Source organism: Meriones unguiculatus, chromosome 8, assembly GCF_030254825.1.
Source record: "Meriones unguiculatus strain TT.TT164.6M chromosome 8, Bangor_MerUng_6.1, whole genome shotgun sequence".
Taxonomy (NCBI): Eukaryota; Metazoa; Chordata; class Mammalia; order Rodentia; family Muridae; genus Meriones; species Meriones unguiculatus.
Genome location: NC_083356.1, coordinates 93779677 through 93795857, shown reverse-complemented (window position 1 = coordinate 93795857; position 16181 = coordinate 93779677). Strand labels below are relative to the sequence as shown.

At 35.0% G+C, this 16181-nt stretch overlaps 1 protein-coding gene across 1 annotated transcript in view; it reads right to left on the bottom strand.

Moving 5' to 3' along the window:
- Window positions 1–288: 288 nt before the first annotated feature.
- The window catches only part of Arl6ip6 (ADP ribosylation factor like GTPase 6 interacting protein 6), a 31843-nt gene continuing 15950 nt past the window's right edge, over window positions 289–16181 (bottom strand). The window contains exon 4 of the mRNA XM_021662898.2: window positions 289–7938. Within this exon, the coding sequence (XP_021518573.1) occupies window positions 7845–7938 (94 nt within the window). The 3' untranslated portion in view covers window positions 289–7844. The remainder of the gene's footprint in view (window positions 7939–16181) is intronic.

Genomic DNA, 16181 nt, shown 5'->3' with positions numbered 1-16181 from the left:
GTCCACTGCAGAGCTTTGCAAGGACAAAGCAGGCAAGTCTTTCATAACACCTGCTTCACAGAAAAAATCTGTCATTCTGGGCCAATAGGCTAAAGATGATGCTTCAATGTTATAGAGAAATCTTGGTTCACTTTCTAGGTGGCCAGCAGTCTGTCATTCTTATAGTTTTGGAAGCTGCTTGCTCTGCACTTCCTGTTTATTCAGATATTTATCCTTCTCAGGCCTCTGGAGCTGAAGACTAAGACTTAGTTGTTTAGGATTTAAGAAGACATTTTAGATCCAAAAAGATGTTGGTAATGCAAGTCATGATAGAAATTGAGTTAGATACAGAACTTTGAACACACCAAGATAGAGTACTTTCTTCAAAGTTGCTAAATACATATGGACTTGACATTGTGAACGTAATTTTTACCTGACAGTATACAGTTTATTGATGTTAGAGAAATAGTGTCATATTTATACAAAAAGGGGGAAATGTTGCAGAATATTTAATCCTATTGTGAACCCCAAATTGTGAACTGTAAAAACCTATTTCTAGTTGTGGAGTGGCTCAGCCCTAGCACACACCTTTAATCCAAGAGCTAAAGAAAGTCAATCCTAGGTCAAGAGGCAGAACAACAACAAAACAGGATGATACGGATTTAGGGATTTTAAAAAGTAAGGAAGGACATTCAGATAAACGTACTTAAGATGGCATCAAGAAGTAAGGGCTTTTGGTTTTTCCTTCTGGGACACTGGCAGAATAGGATTATCAGCTGGGTGCTTTTTCTGCATCTTTGAGCTAGTTTTCACTCCAGTATCTGGCTCCTGAGTCTTTATTGGTAAAATTAAATGATTGGGATTTTCTTTACAATGACCTTAAGGGACATTGGTCATATTTCTTTTTTTTGTGTGTGTGTCATTGTTGGGTCATTGTGTAGTTTTGCAATTAATAGTGGCTTCAGTAAGATTAGGAAATGTTTCTTCAGTTACTATTTTGTTATAATTTGAACAATGTTGGCATAAATTATTCTGCTATAGTGTGATAGGATTCTACACTAAATCAGTCTTGCCCTGGGCTTTTTGTGTTTGTGTTAATTATTGCTTTTATTTCACTTAGAATTATGGGCCTGTTTAAATTGACTATTTGGTCTTGATTTAACTTTGTAGGTCATATATATCAAGAAACTCAGCCATATCTTTTGGATTTTCCAACTTTATGGAGTATAGATTTTTAAGAAAAAAAATACGTTTATTTTATATTCCATGTGTGTTTTGCTTACATGTATGTCTATATCATTCATTTGGAGTTATTTATGATTATGAACTGCCAAAGGTGTTATGAACTAAATCTAGGTCTTCTGTAAGAACAAGTTCTCCTTGGAAGTCTACAGGAGTTACCCTAGCTGAGATTCCTAGCATCAGGGGTTAAGGAGGAGCTTGAAGTAGCCACCTCCTGTAGCCAGGTGGGGCTTCCTATTGAAGGAGGGAGGACACCACCCATAAAATCTTGGACCTAAATTTTGTCTTGCCTTCAAGAAATGTTGGGATAAACATGGAGCAGAGATTGAGGAAATGGCAAACCAATGACTGCTCCACCTTGAGACCCAACCCCTGCTAGTATTAATGAAATTCTTGCTATGATTGCACACAGGAACCTAGCACAATTGTCTTCTGAGATCCTTCATCCAGCAGCTGGTAGAGCAGATACAGAGACCCACAGCCAAACAACAGGTAGAGCTTGGGTGTTCAGTGGAACAGTGGAAGAACAGTAAGTCAGAGGGGTCAAGTAACATGGGCCTATGGGGGCTCACATACACTGAATCACCGGACCTAGACCCCCTACACATATGCATGGATTGGACCTAGGCCCCCTACATATATGCTACATATATGTAGATGAGCAGCACGGTTGACATGTAGGTCCCCTAACAATGGGAGTAGGGGCTATCTCTGACTCTCTTGCCTGACACTGGAACCCTTCTCCCTACCTGGGATGCCTTGTCAGGCCCCAGTGGGAGAGAATGTACTTAGTCCTGCTGTGACCTGAGGTGTCTGGGTGGGTTGATACCCCTCTTGGGGCCTCCTGTTCTCTGAGAAAAAATAGAGGGGAGGTATGGGGGAAAGGGGTGTGGGAGCAGGACTGGGATGAGAGGAGGGAGGGGGCTGGAATCAGGCTGTAAAGAAATTAATTTAATAAAATTTAGAAAGACCAGATATGGGGGATGGGGTGGGAAAGTTAGGCTAAAATAAAAACATTCTTCACACATATGCACAAAGAAAAGTTCTCTTAATAGGTGAGCCATCCCTCCAGCCACAATTACAGATTTTTAAAGTATATCCTGGTGATGTTCCCCCTTTCCTAATTTTATTAATTTGATCTTGTCACTTTTGGTTAATCTGGCTAAGGATTGTCAAAAAAAAAAAAAAAAAAAAAAAAAAAACAAAAACAACCAAACAATTCTTCCCTTTGTTGATACTTTGTACTATTTTTGTTTTTTTGCTTCTATTTCATCAATTTAAGCCCTAAATTTATTTCTTGCCGTCTACTCTTTGGGGGTATTTTGTTGTTGTTGTTCTAGAACTTTCAGTTGTATTAAGTTAATAATGGGGGTCTCTCCAGCTTCTGAAGTAGACAGTACTATAAACTTGACTTTTAGAACTGCTTTCACTGTGCCTACAGACATGGGTACGTTGTTTTCATTTTCACTCAATTACAAAATGCTGGTAGATAGCTAGCTAGAAATTAACAGGATATAAAAACAACAAAGATGGATTCCCTCCCTCACACTGAGCACTGGGCCCTACTACCTTTGTCACTAATAATAATTTTACAACTGAAAAAGAGGGATGGATAAAAGCACTCTTAGAATCTGAAATACTATGTAAAATGGAGAAAGCATTACAAATCCATCTCCTGAAGATTTGAAATACAAGTGATCTGACCAAGGAAATGTGAAAATGAGGTGGGTTCTATTGGATCGAGGAAAGAATGATAAATACAGAAAAAAAGTCATACAAAATCTTAACTATTAACTACTTACCATTCCCCAAAAAACCCTTATATGTAAGCCTGTGCATAAATATACATATATAATTTAAATGAAAATTTCTCATCTGGGCTGACAGTGCTCCCTCCAAGAGCCAAAGATCATCTAACAAATAACCCAATACCAGACATAAGAAGCCCTTTTTTGACTGGTTGATCAGGGTTGTCCAAGAGACTCTCCCAAAATTAAAGACTACTGCTATTTACCTTGTTTGCCCCCAAAGGGTGAAAAGTAAGTCTATATTGCTGAAGACACAATACAACTCGGACACAGGGCTCAGAGGCCAAAGCTGGAACTGACATGCATGCCTCCTTTCTGTAGACTTTCATGGTACCAGAAGGTGCCATGTAAGCTTTCAAAGAAAGCAAGCAACCAACAGCCTTACCTAGCCATGATACTTAATAACTGCAAAAACCAGCATGACACTCGGAGGCTGCAGTAGTGGCATATATATGTAAACAGCAACTAACAGCTCTCCAGTTGGACTTGAGATCCACTCCGCAAGAGGAAATCATGCCTGGTCCTGGAAACCTAGCTAGAGATAGTGAAGTCATGGATCTTCAAGTAGTCAAGTAGTCTATTAACTACTTCACTAAACCAGCATAATCCCCAACAATGCTCTAATTGTGCTTATAACCATAAATACATGTAAATCCTCATTCTCAATAAAGGAAACTTCTCTTTGTAACAGAGATCATTAAAGAAAATTACAACTTATTAAAATGCAAAGCTGTGTAGCCCAGTCCCAATGGAAATATCTATAAAGTAACTCCCATATCTAAGGCTCATGAAGCATTGTGGAGGAAAGGGCACAAACATTGTAAAACCAAAAGAGCAGGGAGTTTATTGTGAGACTGTGTCTCCTAACCATGTCAGAAGTTACACCTGTAAAGTCTCACCAACATGACAGCCTAAACATGAGCTGAACAGCAACAAAAATAAACAGGCAAAAGTTGATGGAACAGGACTATCATGTGAACTAGTTAACATCCTTAAGAAAAAAGTGCACCCCAGACAATATAAAGCCTACCTCAACATTAGGTCAGCACAATTCCCTTTCCATTGTCCACTCAATCTGTAAGAGTTTTTCCTCTGTATTGTTCCCTTTGTCCCGTCTGCTCTCATCTCTTACTACTCTGTAGTACTCTACACTTACCCATGTATCTTGTTTGAATTTATTCAGTAGAGAACAAGAACCAGAAAGCTCGTTCACATTCTCTATGGTAAAATGATCCATAACCATGGATTCTGAATAAAAACTTCTACTGGCAAACCAGAGTAAAAGTATGTATACATGTATATATACATATATACACACATATCGCTATATATCTCCATTACTTGGAACATCCAGAAGTTGACTGGAGAAGCACTGTGGCGGCAGTCATCTCATGTTTTGGATGGACCACAGTGTTCTCAACTTCCAAGTAAGAATAAAAACATTGAATTGAGGCCTTTCAACCATCTGGCACAGACTAAAGAAGCTGAGAATAAAACAAAAACAAAAAAACCTTGAAAAAAATTTTACAGTCCTTTCCTTCCTTTTTCAGGGACGTAAGCTCGGTATGTTGCCTCCACTTAAGGTTATCAGGTTTGTATCCATGGTTTAGTGAGCACAGTGTGCTTGACTACTTGTGTGTTTTTTCCTTCACCCTTCAACATTTTCTTGGGTCCTGGCTGACTACATACGTCAAATAAACTTAAGTCAGATAGCATGTTACGTGCAATACAGGATTCTAATTAACATGTCAAGAAAATTAACAGAAATATAAAAAATACACTGAAAACTTTTTAAACATGATTAACCAGAATTCTTACTTTTCAGAGAACCTATCTTTAGTATTTGATATTATATAAATGTAAAATTCCATTTTCTACTGATCTATAACATCCTTTCATTTCCAATCTTTCTGGTTTGTATGTGTACATGAGTATTACTCTGAAATTTGTTAAGTTCGATATTCAAAGGTTCATTAGTTTTAAGTTCATTAGTTTTTAGCCCATGTCTTGACAAATATATTTGAAATTATAAATTATATTAAATGTCTTATCAAGGTCCTACAAACACTATTGTACTGTCCATTTGAAATGTTTTGGCCTATTATATTTTCCATTTAGCAGGTAAAAAAAATGGAAAACTAAGATATTAAAAATTAGATTTAAAACTTATATAACTAGATAATGTTTTGATAGTACAAAACTGTGGTAGTATTTAAAGAATGTCTAACTCAATTTAAGAACAAAGTTCCCGATGAAGCACTAAGATCAGTAGGTAGCTTTACTGTAAAGCTTTGAAGTCTTCAAGACTAAATCATCAGCTACAGGCACACTCATACCCCACGTATAGTTCACAAATAACTAAGGTGGTATTACAAGCAAACACATGACAGACTGAGGTGTCTAATAGAGATGGATGATTCCAACTGCTTTGTGGTGCAAATGTATTAGCAGAAACAAATGTACCAAAATATTGTAACCAAGTTTCAGAAATAGCAGAGTGTCACTAGGTTTCAAGGATCTGGGGAATATCATTAGCAGTATTCATCTCACCTTTATCTACTTCTCACCTTTTCTACTAAGTTTGGTTTACATGGCTGCCAGCATTAACTGGCATCCTGTCTCCCAGTTTCATCGTATCTTAGTTTCAAACTGAAAAACATCCTATAAACTGGCTGATTTGAATCACATCCTTCTATTCTTATTGCAATCACTGTGGACAGGAAAGAGCTTGATCTAAAATGAGTAACCTCAGGTGATCACTTTCCTAAAACATGGTTTTTATTGAAACACAACCTCAGGTGCTGAGAATGAAAGGACATTTTCCAAAGAAGATTGCTAGTTCATAAGACACAGTGTGCTAGAGAAATAGTGTATTATATGTCCTATGTATCTACATTATAAATGAGCTTACCTGGTGTATGAATAACTGACTAACTTTAATCTTTGGCATTACATATAAAGAATTTGGAAGAAGCCACTCAAATTGGGGTGATAATGGGGATAGTGCTTTACATAGGTAGAGAGAAGATAAAGTGATTTTACAATTTAAAATTATCTTTGTAATAAGAGAGTCCTTTAGAGGAAAAAATTACAAGAAAGGAGGTAAGAAGGCTGAGAGCAAAAAATAGAATCATTCAAACAAACACACATTTCTTTTTTCCCTGAGAAACTGAAAGAACAGGAAGCTGGATGGGTAGGAAGGTGGGAGGAGGAAAGGATCTGGAGAGTTGGGAGATGGTGGTGAAAAGAATAAGGTCAAAATAATATATGAGAAAGAGCCAGTAAACAACAGAATCATTTAACAACTGCAGCTGGGAGGAATACTTAGGCCATGGGATTGATATTTCGGAAGACCCTTTCTATGTTCCTCTTCATCTCTCACTAAAAATTGTAAGTCATTTCTAATGAGGTTATAGAAAAACTAGACACTTTTAGCAGTCTTGTTTAGTCATAGCATTCATCAGGGGACCGCAATTGCACTACACATACTCATTTCCCACTTAGCTACAATAAGCTGATTACAAAATGTTTTCTTAATCTAACTTTTTCTACAGCCAAGAAAACAGCTGTGTAAATCATTCAACTTTCTAAAATTGAGGTGATTTTCTAAACACTTAATAGCAAGCAATACAGAAATACAGTTAAGGCTTAATTATTATAAAAATAACAAAAACCATGGCATGACAATTACAATATTTAAGCAGGAAAGTTATAAAACTATATATATATATAAAACAACATACATATTACAGTTTAATTATATACATTTACAGAGTAGTAAAATAGCTTTTCTACTTGGCAACTACATTCTTAAGATTAAAAGTAAACAAATTTAAACATTTCTACATACAAAACTTTCAGGTTTTCATTTACTAAAAACAAAACAGTACAAGTTTTGGTACCCTATAACATACAACAAAATAAATATTTTCAATTGTAGTAAATAAAAACGGTTAACAATGTCAAATTTCTTAACATTATAATGACAAATAGTTTTCCCTGAATTTTCAATATCTTTCTGTTAAAAAATAAATTTACTTAAACTCAAGTCAATGTGTTTTTACGCCTTTTTAAAAAAGACAAAATACTTACTAAAGGGCAGATTTTATATCAGCTAAGAAATAAAATTTACAGTCATAGGTATAAATGCAATCATTTTTAAAAACAAATTCATTACTATAAAAATATATAAAACCCCTAGGTACACTCCACAAAAATATAAATGCACCATTTGCGTTATACTGATTATCAAAACCTCTGATTTATGTAGTGTCTATAAAATATCAAAGAATAGGCATGATTTTTTCTTCTTTTTCTTGAAACGGTCTCACTGTGCAAGCTATAGGCTGACCTCTAACCGGCAGAACCTGGTTCTATCTCCTGTTTCTATAGCTGGGCTTAAAGGTTTTTGTTACCACACTCGACCTCAGCATTCTTTTCTTAATGTACTCTATAGATATGAAATATTTTTATCTCAACTAGCAATAACATGTTAGCAAAAAATGGAGTATACATAGAAAGATAGGCATTGTCTTGTATTCAAGTTTCCAAATTTGATTTCCATTAAAATATTTTCTGTAACTGATAAAAACTACATAAACAAAAGTAAAAAGATGAGGTAAATATCTTATACTTTTAAGATGAAAGTACTCAGATAGTCCCAATGCCTAATTTCTGAAATGACGCTCTGTAAGGTCTTCAATAATGATGATGGTTTGTATCTGAAGCACATTTCAGTCTTCTGAGTAGGCAATATTTGTTTCTGTTATTACAAACAATCATGACTTTCACCAACAATATTGCTCTGCTGTGGGTTTACATGAGGCACCATGCCACAGTGAGAGCAGCTACTACACCATTCAAAATTGCCATGCTATAGCCCATGTGGAAAGAATGTCCAGTCAGTTTCCTAGAGAAAAAGAAAAAAAACACAAATCATAAAGGAACACATAATATGGTATGAGAAAACTAGAACGACATCACTAAAAATGCTTAAAACATCACAATGAGTCTTCCTAAGATTTTTTTTAATACTAATATATAAATTAGAAAAAGAGTAAGTTAAAAAAAGGATACTTGCAGAACTAGTACAGATTTTTCAATCTGAAATTCTCTTTTAAAAGCCTTCCTAGGGACTGAAGAGATGGCTCAGTAGTTCCTGCTGTTCCAGTGGATTGGCCAGCACCCACACTAGGTGGTTCACTAGGTGGTGCCTGTAACAACAGCTCCAGGGGATCCTATACCCTGGCATCCATAGGCACCTTAACAAAAGGTACAAATGCACACATGGTAGGCCCCACACGTGCGTGCAAGTACACACAATATGAACAAATCTTAAAAACAAACCAACAAAATGGTCCTGAATTCCTGGTTAACAAATAGAATTTCATTAGTACAGAGTATTGAACTCCATTGTCATCTTTTAAAAACTTTTTTTATCCTGTGTGTAGCAATAATACAATTTGTTACATTACAAATTAGCATTGCATTAAACAGCAGTGTTTCTCTGCTCTTTTCCTTACCTTGATCTAACTTTAAATACATGTTATTCCAAGTATTTATCCTGACCATATAATTTTTTTTTTCAGTTACAGAAAGAAACTATTCCTTTTGAGCCTATGTGAATGGGTTAGACTTAAAACAAATGTCAGCTTTCAACCTAGTAAGTTTATTTAACTGCAGTGGTTTCCCACACATTTCTAAATGAGAGCAAAGAAAAATCTCTTATTTATGATTACTAGGAGTTTCAACTGCTGCACAAAAATTAAGGATGTGTTTGCTTTTTAGAATATTGCTTATGGTTTTCTAAATATTCCATTAACTACATTGCAATGATATATTTTTTTATTCTAGTAGAATGACATATTCTTAAAAATGTGGCTGGTAAGATAGATAGCTCAGCCGGCAGAAGCACCTGCTACACAAACCTGAGTTTAATACTTGAAACCCATGGAGGGAGACTCATAAAAGTTGTATCCTACACAAACACAACCTTATTAGTACAAAGTGCTGAAATTGATCACCATTTTTAAAAAACTGCTTTCAGTGAGTAGAAATGTGCTGTGGCATGAGTACACACACACCCACGCACTTAAGTAATACAAGAGCCCTCAAGTTAGCTAGTTGGCTAAGAGTGCTTGCCACCAAGCACTCTTGATGACCAGAGTTTTAGTCACAGAATCCAAGTTGTCCACTGACCTCCACGTACACACACAAATAATAAATAAACGTAAAAAGAAAAAGAAATAAAGATTGTGCTCAAATAGTGGTAGAAGGCCAAGTGTGTCAGCTGGCTGTAGGGGCTCTTAGTCCTAGCAATGTGTAGTGATTATAAGTTTCCAGGTAGAAAGCCATTCTATAGGCTTGGAATGAATCACCAAGGAATGGAGATGGGCTACAAGGAGAAGTTGAAAGGGGCAGCCAGAGAGAACTAAAGGGATCCTGCATCTTCACCAAGATGTGGAGTACCAAAGGAATGGAGATGGACTGAGAGGAGTGGTATAGGTGGACTGCAACAGGACTAATGTTAAGTCTAAGGACTGGAAAAGAGGACAGACAGGAAGAAGGATGAAGGTCCCCTACTTGAGTCCTAGCCTAGTGTAGCTACATACTGGGGATGACTTTGAACTTCTGATTCTTTAACCTCTTTACCTACCAAATGCACCACTGCATCCAGTTTATACACCAGTGCTGGCATTCAAACACAAGGCTTCCTAATGGTAAGCATGCACTCCAAGAACTAAGCCACATCCCTATCTCTCAAAATGCTTTTAAGTATCAAATAGATAAAAAATTAAAATGGAAGAGCAAAAAAATATTGTGAATAAACTCAAGTTCCCTTAATGATACAAGTTTTGATTTGTCAAACTTAAGAGACATGGCAAGGTTTTAAAAATAACACAAATAGATGCCATGTTTTCCCTACACTTTTTTATTTTTATTTTTTTATTGCATTTTTTTTTAAGTTTGTCTGTTTTTTGTTTTCTTTAGAAAGAGTGCAATAAAGTTGAATGGCAGGGGAGAATATGGGTTTGGGGAAGGGAAAAGATCAAAATGCACTGTATAAAAATGTTTTCACTGTGGTTATCAGGTAGAAGAAAGGACTATATTAATTTAGGATCCCTTCTAATCATCAATTTCTATGACTATTTCAGGTAGAAACAAAAGGAAAATATTTCAAAGGGATTACATAGTTGTATACAGTTCTTTCTACTAATTAAGAGGTTACTTACCAATATTATCTGTACTTAAAGTGGAACAATGTTGTAGATATTTCAAGTACATAAACATTTAATTCTCAAAGAGCTAACCAAGAAAATCCAATAATAAAAATTAATGAATAAGTTACTAGTTAAACTTTACCTGATGGTTCATTTGACCATATAGTAAGAAATAACAGACAATTTAATGAAAGCAGACTGTTTCTTAAGTTAGGGCCCTAAATGCTAATTCTATCAGGCTTAAATAAAGATATTTTCCACTACATTTCTGAAATTAAAAAAAAAAAAATGGAAATAAATGGGAAATGCTATTGAATAAGAATAAAATGACTGAAAATAGTGACAAAGAAAGGTTCATTATAACAGGGCAACTTCCACATTAGAAGATTACTTGTACAAAGGAAACTATCTTAGTCTAGTTTCAAAGCAATCTTTTGCAACAATATAGACACACAATGAAGTGATCATGTGATTCTCACCAGTGATATAGGTCAAACTCTAGAGTAAGAAGTGGGTTTGAGTACCTCTTACAAGAGATATATAAAGATAGAAGTTCCCTCACAGTAAGCGACCTTTTAGTGAAACCGAAAGAAGTCTACTAAGAGTTCAGCATGGTTAAGATTTTAAATAGCCACAAAAAAAGTAGTAAAGGAGAAGAGATATATAGATGAATGGGTCACACTCAAAGCCTAGCTCAGAATATACAGTTGTACATTCTAAATATCTGGAACTTCCTTTGAATAATAAAACTATTCACCCCCTTTATATAGAATGCTATAGACTTCGGCCTATTTTATATGAATGAGATCTACTCCTCCTTGACCTTTCTTTTGCCCTATCTAAAGCTTTGTAATTTTACAGGGCAGGCACTTCATGTACTTTTTTGTTGTTGTTGTTCATAAAGACCTGATATAAAGATTATAACTTTTCTTAGGAGTCATAATAATTGTGGCAAATTTTGATGCATTTACTTTGGCTTTCTGATTTTTAATTTTCAATTATTTTCCTGGCCACTAATTTATACATCCCCTATTCTATAACTTAACTGGAAAAAAATTTTCCCAGATAGGCAAGTAAAGAAATATTTATAGGATTACAATTTACAAGGAGAAAAATGTGTAAAAACCAATGTAAAACAAAATTGTAAGCCTACAGCTTTCCTGCTTCTAGTTTACAGACCTTAGTTGACCTCCTTGTGCTCCACTCATAGTCATTAAAGCAGATAATTCAGAAACATTAATAGTTGTATCAATGAGGTATGAATTATTACTTAATATGTATTTTAAAGAAATCTGCCTTATCCTTAAGACTATATACTTCGTCAGACACAAAGGGGTATAACAAAACAGTAACAATCTATTTTTGGGATGGGGTCCAAAACCTAGGTATTTTTAAAAATAATACCTAACTTCTGAGAAATCCTTAAACAAATTAAGGCCCATCTGTCCTCTTACCCTTTTCTGTAAATACAGCTTATTAGAACAGTCTTGCTTATTTTTTACAAACTGTCTACAGCAGCTTGGGTGCTACAATGACAGATGAGGAAATGCGACTAAGGTCATGTGGACTACAGAGCTAAACATACTTATCATTTGGTTCTTTACAGAAAAACGTGTGCCAATTCTAAATTTTAAGTATCTAAAGCCTCTCTAGTCAATCAGTTGCATCTGCAATCATTAGTATTACCTACACCTTTTCTTTCAAAACAGGGTCTCCAGGAACAGGGGGGAAGTAGGAGAAAGGGTAATACCAGGAAGAGATGAGGGAGGGGACTACAATTGAGATGTAAAGTGAGTAAATTATAAAAAAATAAAATCTAATAAAAAAAAAAAGCCCAAGGTCTTACTATGTAGCTCTGGCTGTCCTGTAACTCATTATGTAGATTAGGCTATCCTCACATTCAGAGATACACCTGCCTCTCCCACCTGAGCACTGGGATTAAAGGTACGCCCCCACTACAAAGGCTTGGGCATTTCCTACAAATTCAGAATAAAAAAATAAGATCTTATCCCAAAGACTTTGAATCAGAATCTGTAAGTTTAGCTATACATTTAGGTGAAATTACTGAAGAGTAAATAATGAGGGTTCACTATTTGGCTATAAATTATCAAAAATATGCTTATTGTTTTCTGTGTGCAAACTTTAAAATTACTGTACTTTTAAACAACAAAATTGAACAAATACTTACAAAATGTGTTTTTTCTACTGAATAATCCTAAAGACAGGGTGTTATACACTTATTTTGTTTTGTTTTGTTTTTTGAGACAGGGTTTTTCTTTGTGTAGCATTGGTGTCCTGGACTTGCATTATTGACCAAGCTGGCCTCAAACTCACAGACATCCACTTGCTTCTGCCTTCCTGGGTATGAGGAATCACAGGCGCATGTCACCAGACCTGGCTTTAATTTTTTTTTTAAAAAATATAATGAGTAACTCAAATAGAAAATCTGATAGAATAAAAAACTTTTCCCAATGTTATTCACACGCCCCCCCCCACACACACACTGTGCTCTGGCAGCAAACGCATTGGTGTATTTCATATGCAGAAATGAATATGTATATTTGTATTTTGGATAGAATTAAACTATCTTTAAAGTACTACAAAGCTTAAACTGTTTACCATAATTTTACATATAGTTATGTTTGAATAGGATACAATTTATTTTAAGTTCGCACAGAAAGAAGATATAGTACACAAACATACATTCACAAGGTTTTACTATTCAAGATACAAAGAAACTGCTAAGCTGATTTGAAATAGATTAAGATTGTGAGGTAAAATTTAAAAATCAATTTGTATAAATGCTAGCCCCAAAGTAAAAAACAAAACAAAAAACATATCAGTAGGAAAGAGGACACAAGGAGTGAAGAAGAGCATTAGAAGGAATAAAAAGTGGAGCTAAAAGCTTGGCTTAGGCACTATTCCTGCTTTGCCATATGACATAAAAACATTAAAAAACAGATTTTTATTATTTGTGTATCTGGAGTGGGTAGGGGTATGTGCGCATGCCTAGGAATGCCTCCGGAGGCCAGAAAAGGGGACTGGATTCCCTGGAGTTGAAGTTACAGGCAGTTGTGAGGTACCAGACCTGAGTATTGGAGCCCTGATCCTTTGAAATAGCAGCAAGTACTCTTAATTGCTGAGCAATCTTCTTAGCCCTTACCTGTTGATTTAACCAATAAACGCACATTAGTTGATTATTGACTTTTTCAAGAATTCTTCTGGAGTATAACATAAGCTGAATTTAAAAGCACCTCTCTGACTTAAAAACACTTTCTAATATAATAAATACGGTGTGTCTCCTAATTTATATTATTGTGGTGGTTTGAATAAAAATGGCTACCACAGACTCATAGGGAGTGACATTACTGGAGGCATGGCTTTGTGGGCTCTGAGGTTTCAGAGCACAAACCAGGCCCAGGGTCACTTTCTTTTCCTGTTTCCTGCCAGTCCAGATATAGAACTCTCAGCTACCTAGCCAGCACCATGTCTGCCTGTGTACTGCATTGCTTCACACCACTGTGGTAATGAACCTCTGAGCTGGAAGCCAGCCCCAATTAAATGCTTTTCTTTATAAGAGTTGTCATGGTCCTGGTATATCTTCACAGCAATAGAAACCCTATCTAAGACAATTGCTGAACACACAAAAAGTGGTTCACATAGTTTTTCTCAGTATTCTTAGTGCTGGTTTTGCTTTTTAAAACTCACAAATTACACATTAACAGCACACCAAATACAACAGCAAACAGGTGCAAACAATCAGCTAGATTGTGTTTTGAAAACAAGGAAGCTTTGAATGAATGCTAACAGTTTCTTAAAGGATTTTGTTTCATCTACGCACATCTTTACTCAGAAGTAAGAGAATATATTTTTTAAGACATGCATGTATTTTAACTCTGCTCTTTCAAAAGCCACATTATGCTACCACCCATATAACTGTTAATATATTCATTGCAACTGACGGCTCTAAGCAGTCCCTAGTTAATGAAACTTCATGACACTCAGATATCAAAGCTAAGTCCGTGATCTATTTCTTTTGTCAGTAGTTTTTCTCTCCTACTGCAATTAGCCATCTGACATCTGTTCCAGGATAATAACGAATCTGATTCAACAAGGAGGCAGCTTTCCAAACTATGTACGAAAGAGGATAGACTTAATTTATTGTGATTAATGTTAAAACTAGTGTGCTTGGAAAAGAAACTTCTAATTTAAATATTAAACCACTCACTTTTCTTGATCTAAAGGTTTATATTACTGCCCAAGATAACCCACAATACTTCTCTATAACACTCTATTACTCTGCTCATTCTGCATTTTCTTAGCTATAATGAGAACAATAAGAACAATGAGAATAACCCTAGTAACACATTTAAAACAAACAAGGCCTCAAGGGTACACAGAAAAGTACTATGTAATTCAAACCCTAAAATCTTGAATTCCCCAGGAAATTTATATTCAATATCCTATTCTTTTTCTATGCAACAAAAGTGAAACAAAAGTAACAAAAGTGTAAACAACATTCACCCACAAATTCCATGAAAACTCAACTGTTTCAACATCTACTTACATGAAGAATGCTTTCCAGAGGAAGTAAAAACTATAAAAGCATCACATTTTTATAAAAGAATCATCAATGTAAGTTAATAAACTAATTTTTAAAAACCCACCAAACTTGTTCTTTTCAAACATCAATTCTACAGACTCATTTAACACCCAAAGCAGTACATTTAAAAACATAAGGCATTCATAATGCTAAGTTTAATACAATATAAAATGTACTTTCTGAAACTAAGATATTTATCAAATATCTGTGGTTGAGAGTGCACTAAAAAGTTGAGGTAACTTATTTAAGCCAAAAAAAAAAAAAAAGACAACAAATGTCAGAAAGATAGCAGATGTTCATTGGTTTTTATCTTAAAACTGAAATACTACAGATTGTCTATCTAATTCCGTAAGCTGTATTTTAAACAGGTGAAAGATTATACCATTTCTTAATTTTATCATAGTTTTAGAAATTGTTAATGTGACTATTAGGCTCATATAAAATAAGTAATAAAGCAATCAGTAATATAACTGAAAAAGCAACACATTTTAAACTTTTCTAAAAATATAAGAATGAATTTATGCCGACTTTTATAAAATGAACATATGTGTTCCAATTTGCCTCATTCCTCATTCTGAGAAAGAAATGACTATTCAAGATGCATCTGAGGAACAAGTACTGTAATTTAAAAGTGAGTCAAGTTGTAAGAATGTAACACTTTTTCTTGGTTTCTAATAATTCCAAATGGCTTCAAAATTTGAGGGATGACATAAACACAGATTTAAAAAGTGATCTCGGAACATTTAAAGTAAGTCTTTTTCTTTTAACAAATGTTCATATTGTAAACAAGGCTATTAAACAGCCTAAGATAACTTGTTTTTAGAGATAGGATCTCTAGTTCCAGGCTTTTCCAGAGCTCACTGTGTAACTCAGGCTAGCTTTGAACTCATGACAGGCCTCCTGCCTTAGCCTTGAAAATGCTAAATAATTCTTAAAGCAAGTAAGCCATTGTGAAATAGGCTCATTGTGAGTTGTCAGATTCAAGTTCAGCTATTATTATAGAACGTAAAGATTTATTTACGAGAGCTCAAGTAGTGTCCACACCTGCAATGCTGTTTACAGCATAGCATTTCTTAAGCGATACTCAACAGAAGCAGAAAAATCTGTTTAAAATCAATTTCTTAGTAGGTTATTCAACAATCTACGCTTTGGATTCAAATATACATGAGAAATCTTAAAAATTTTAAATTACATTTAGTTGGGAGGGGGTGTATACCATGTTATTAAAGTGAACGCAGAAGACAACCTCTGAGGATCAAACTCAGGTCAACAGACTTGGCAGGGAGCACCTTAACGTGCTGAGCCACCTTGATAGCCAAAAATAAATCT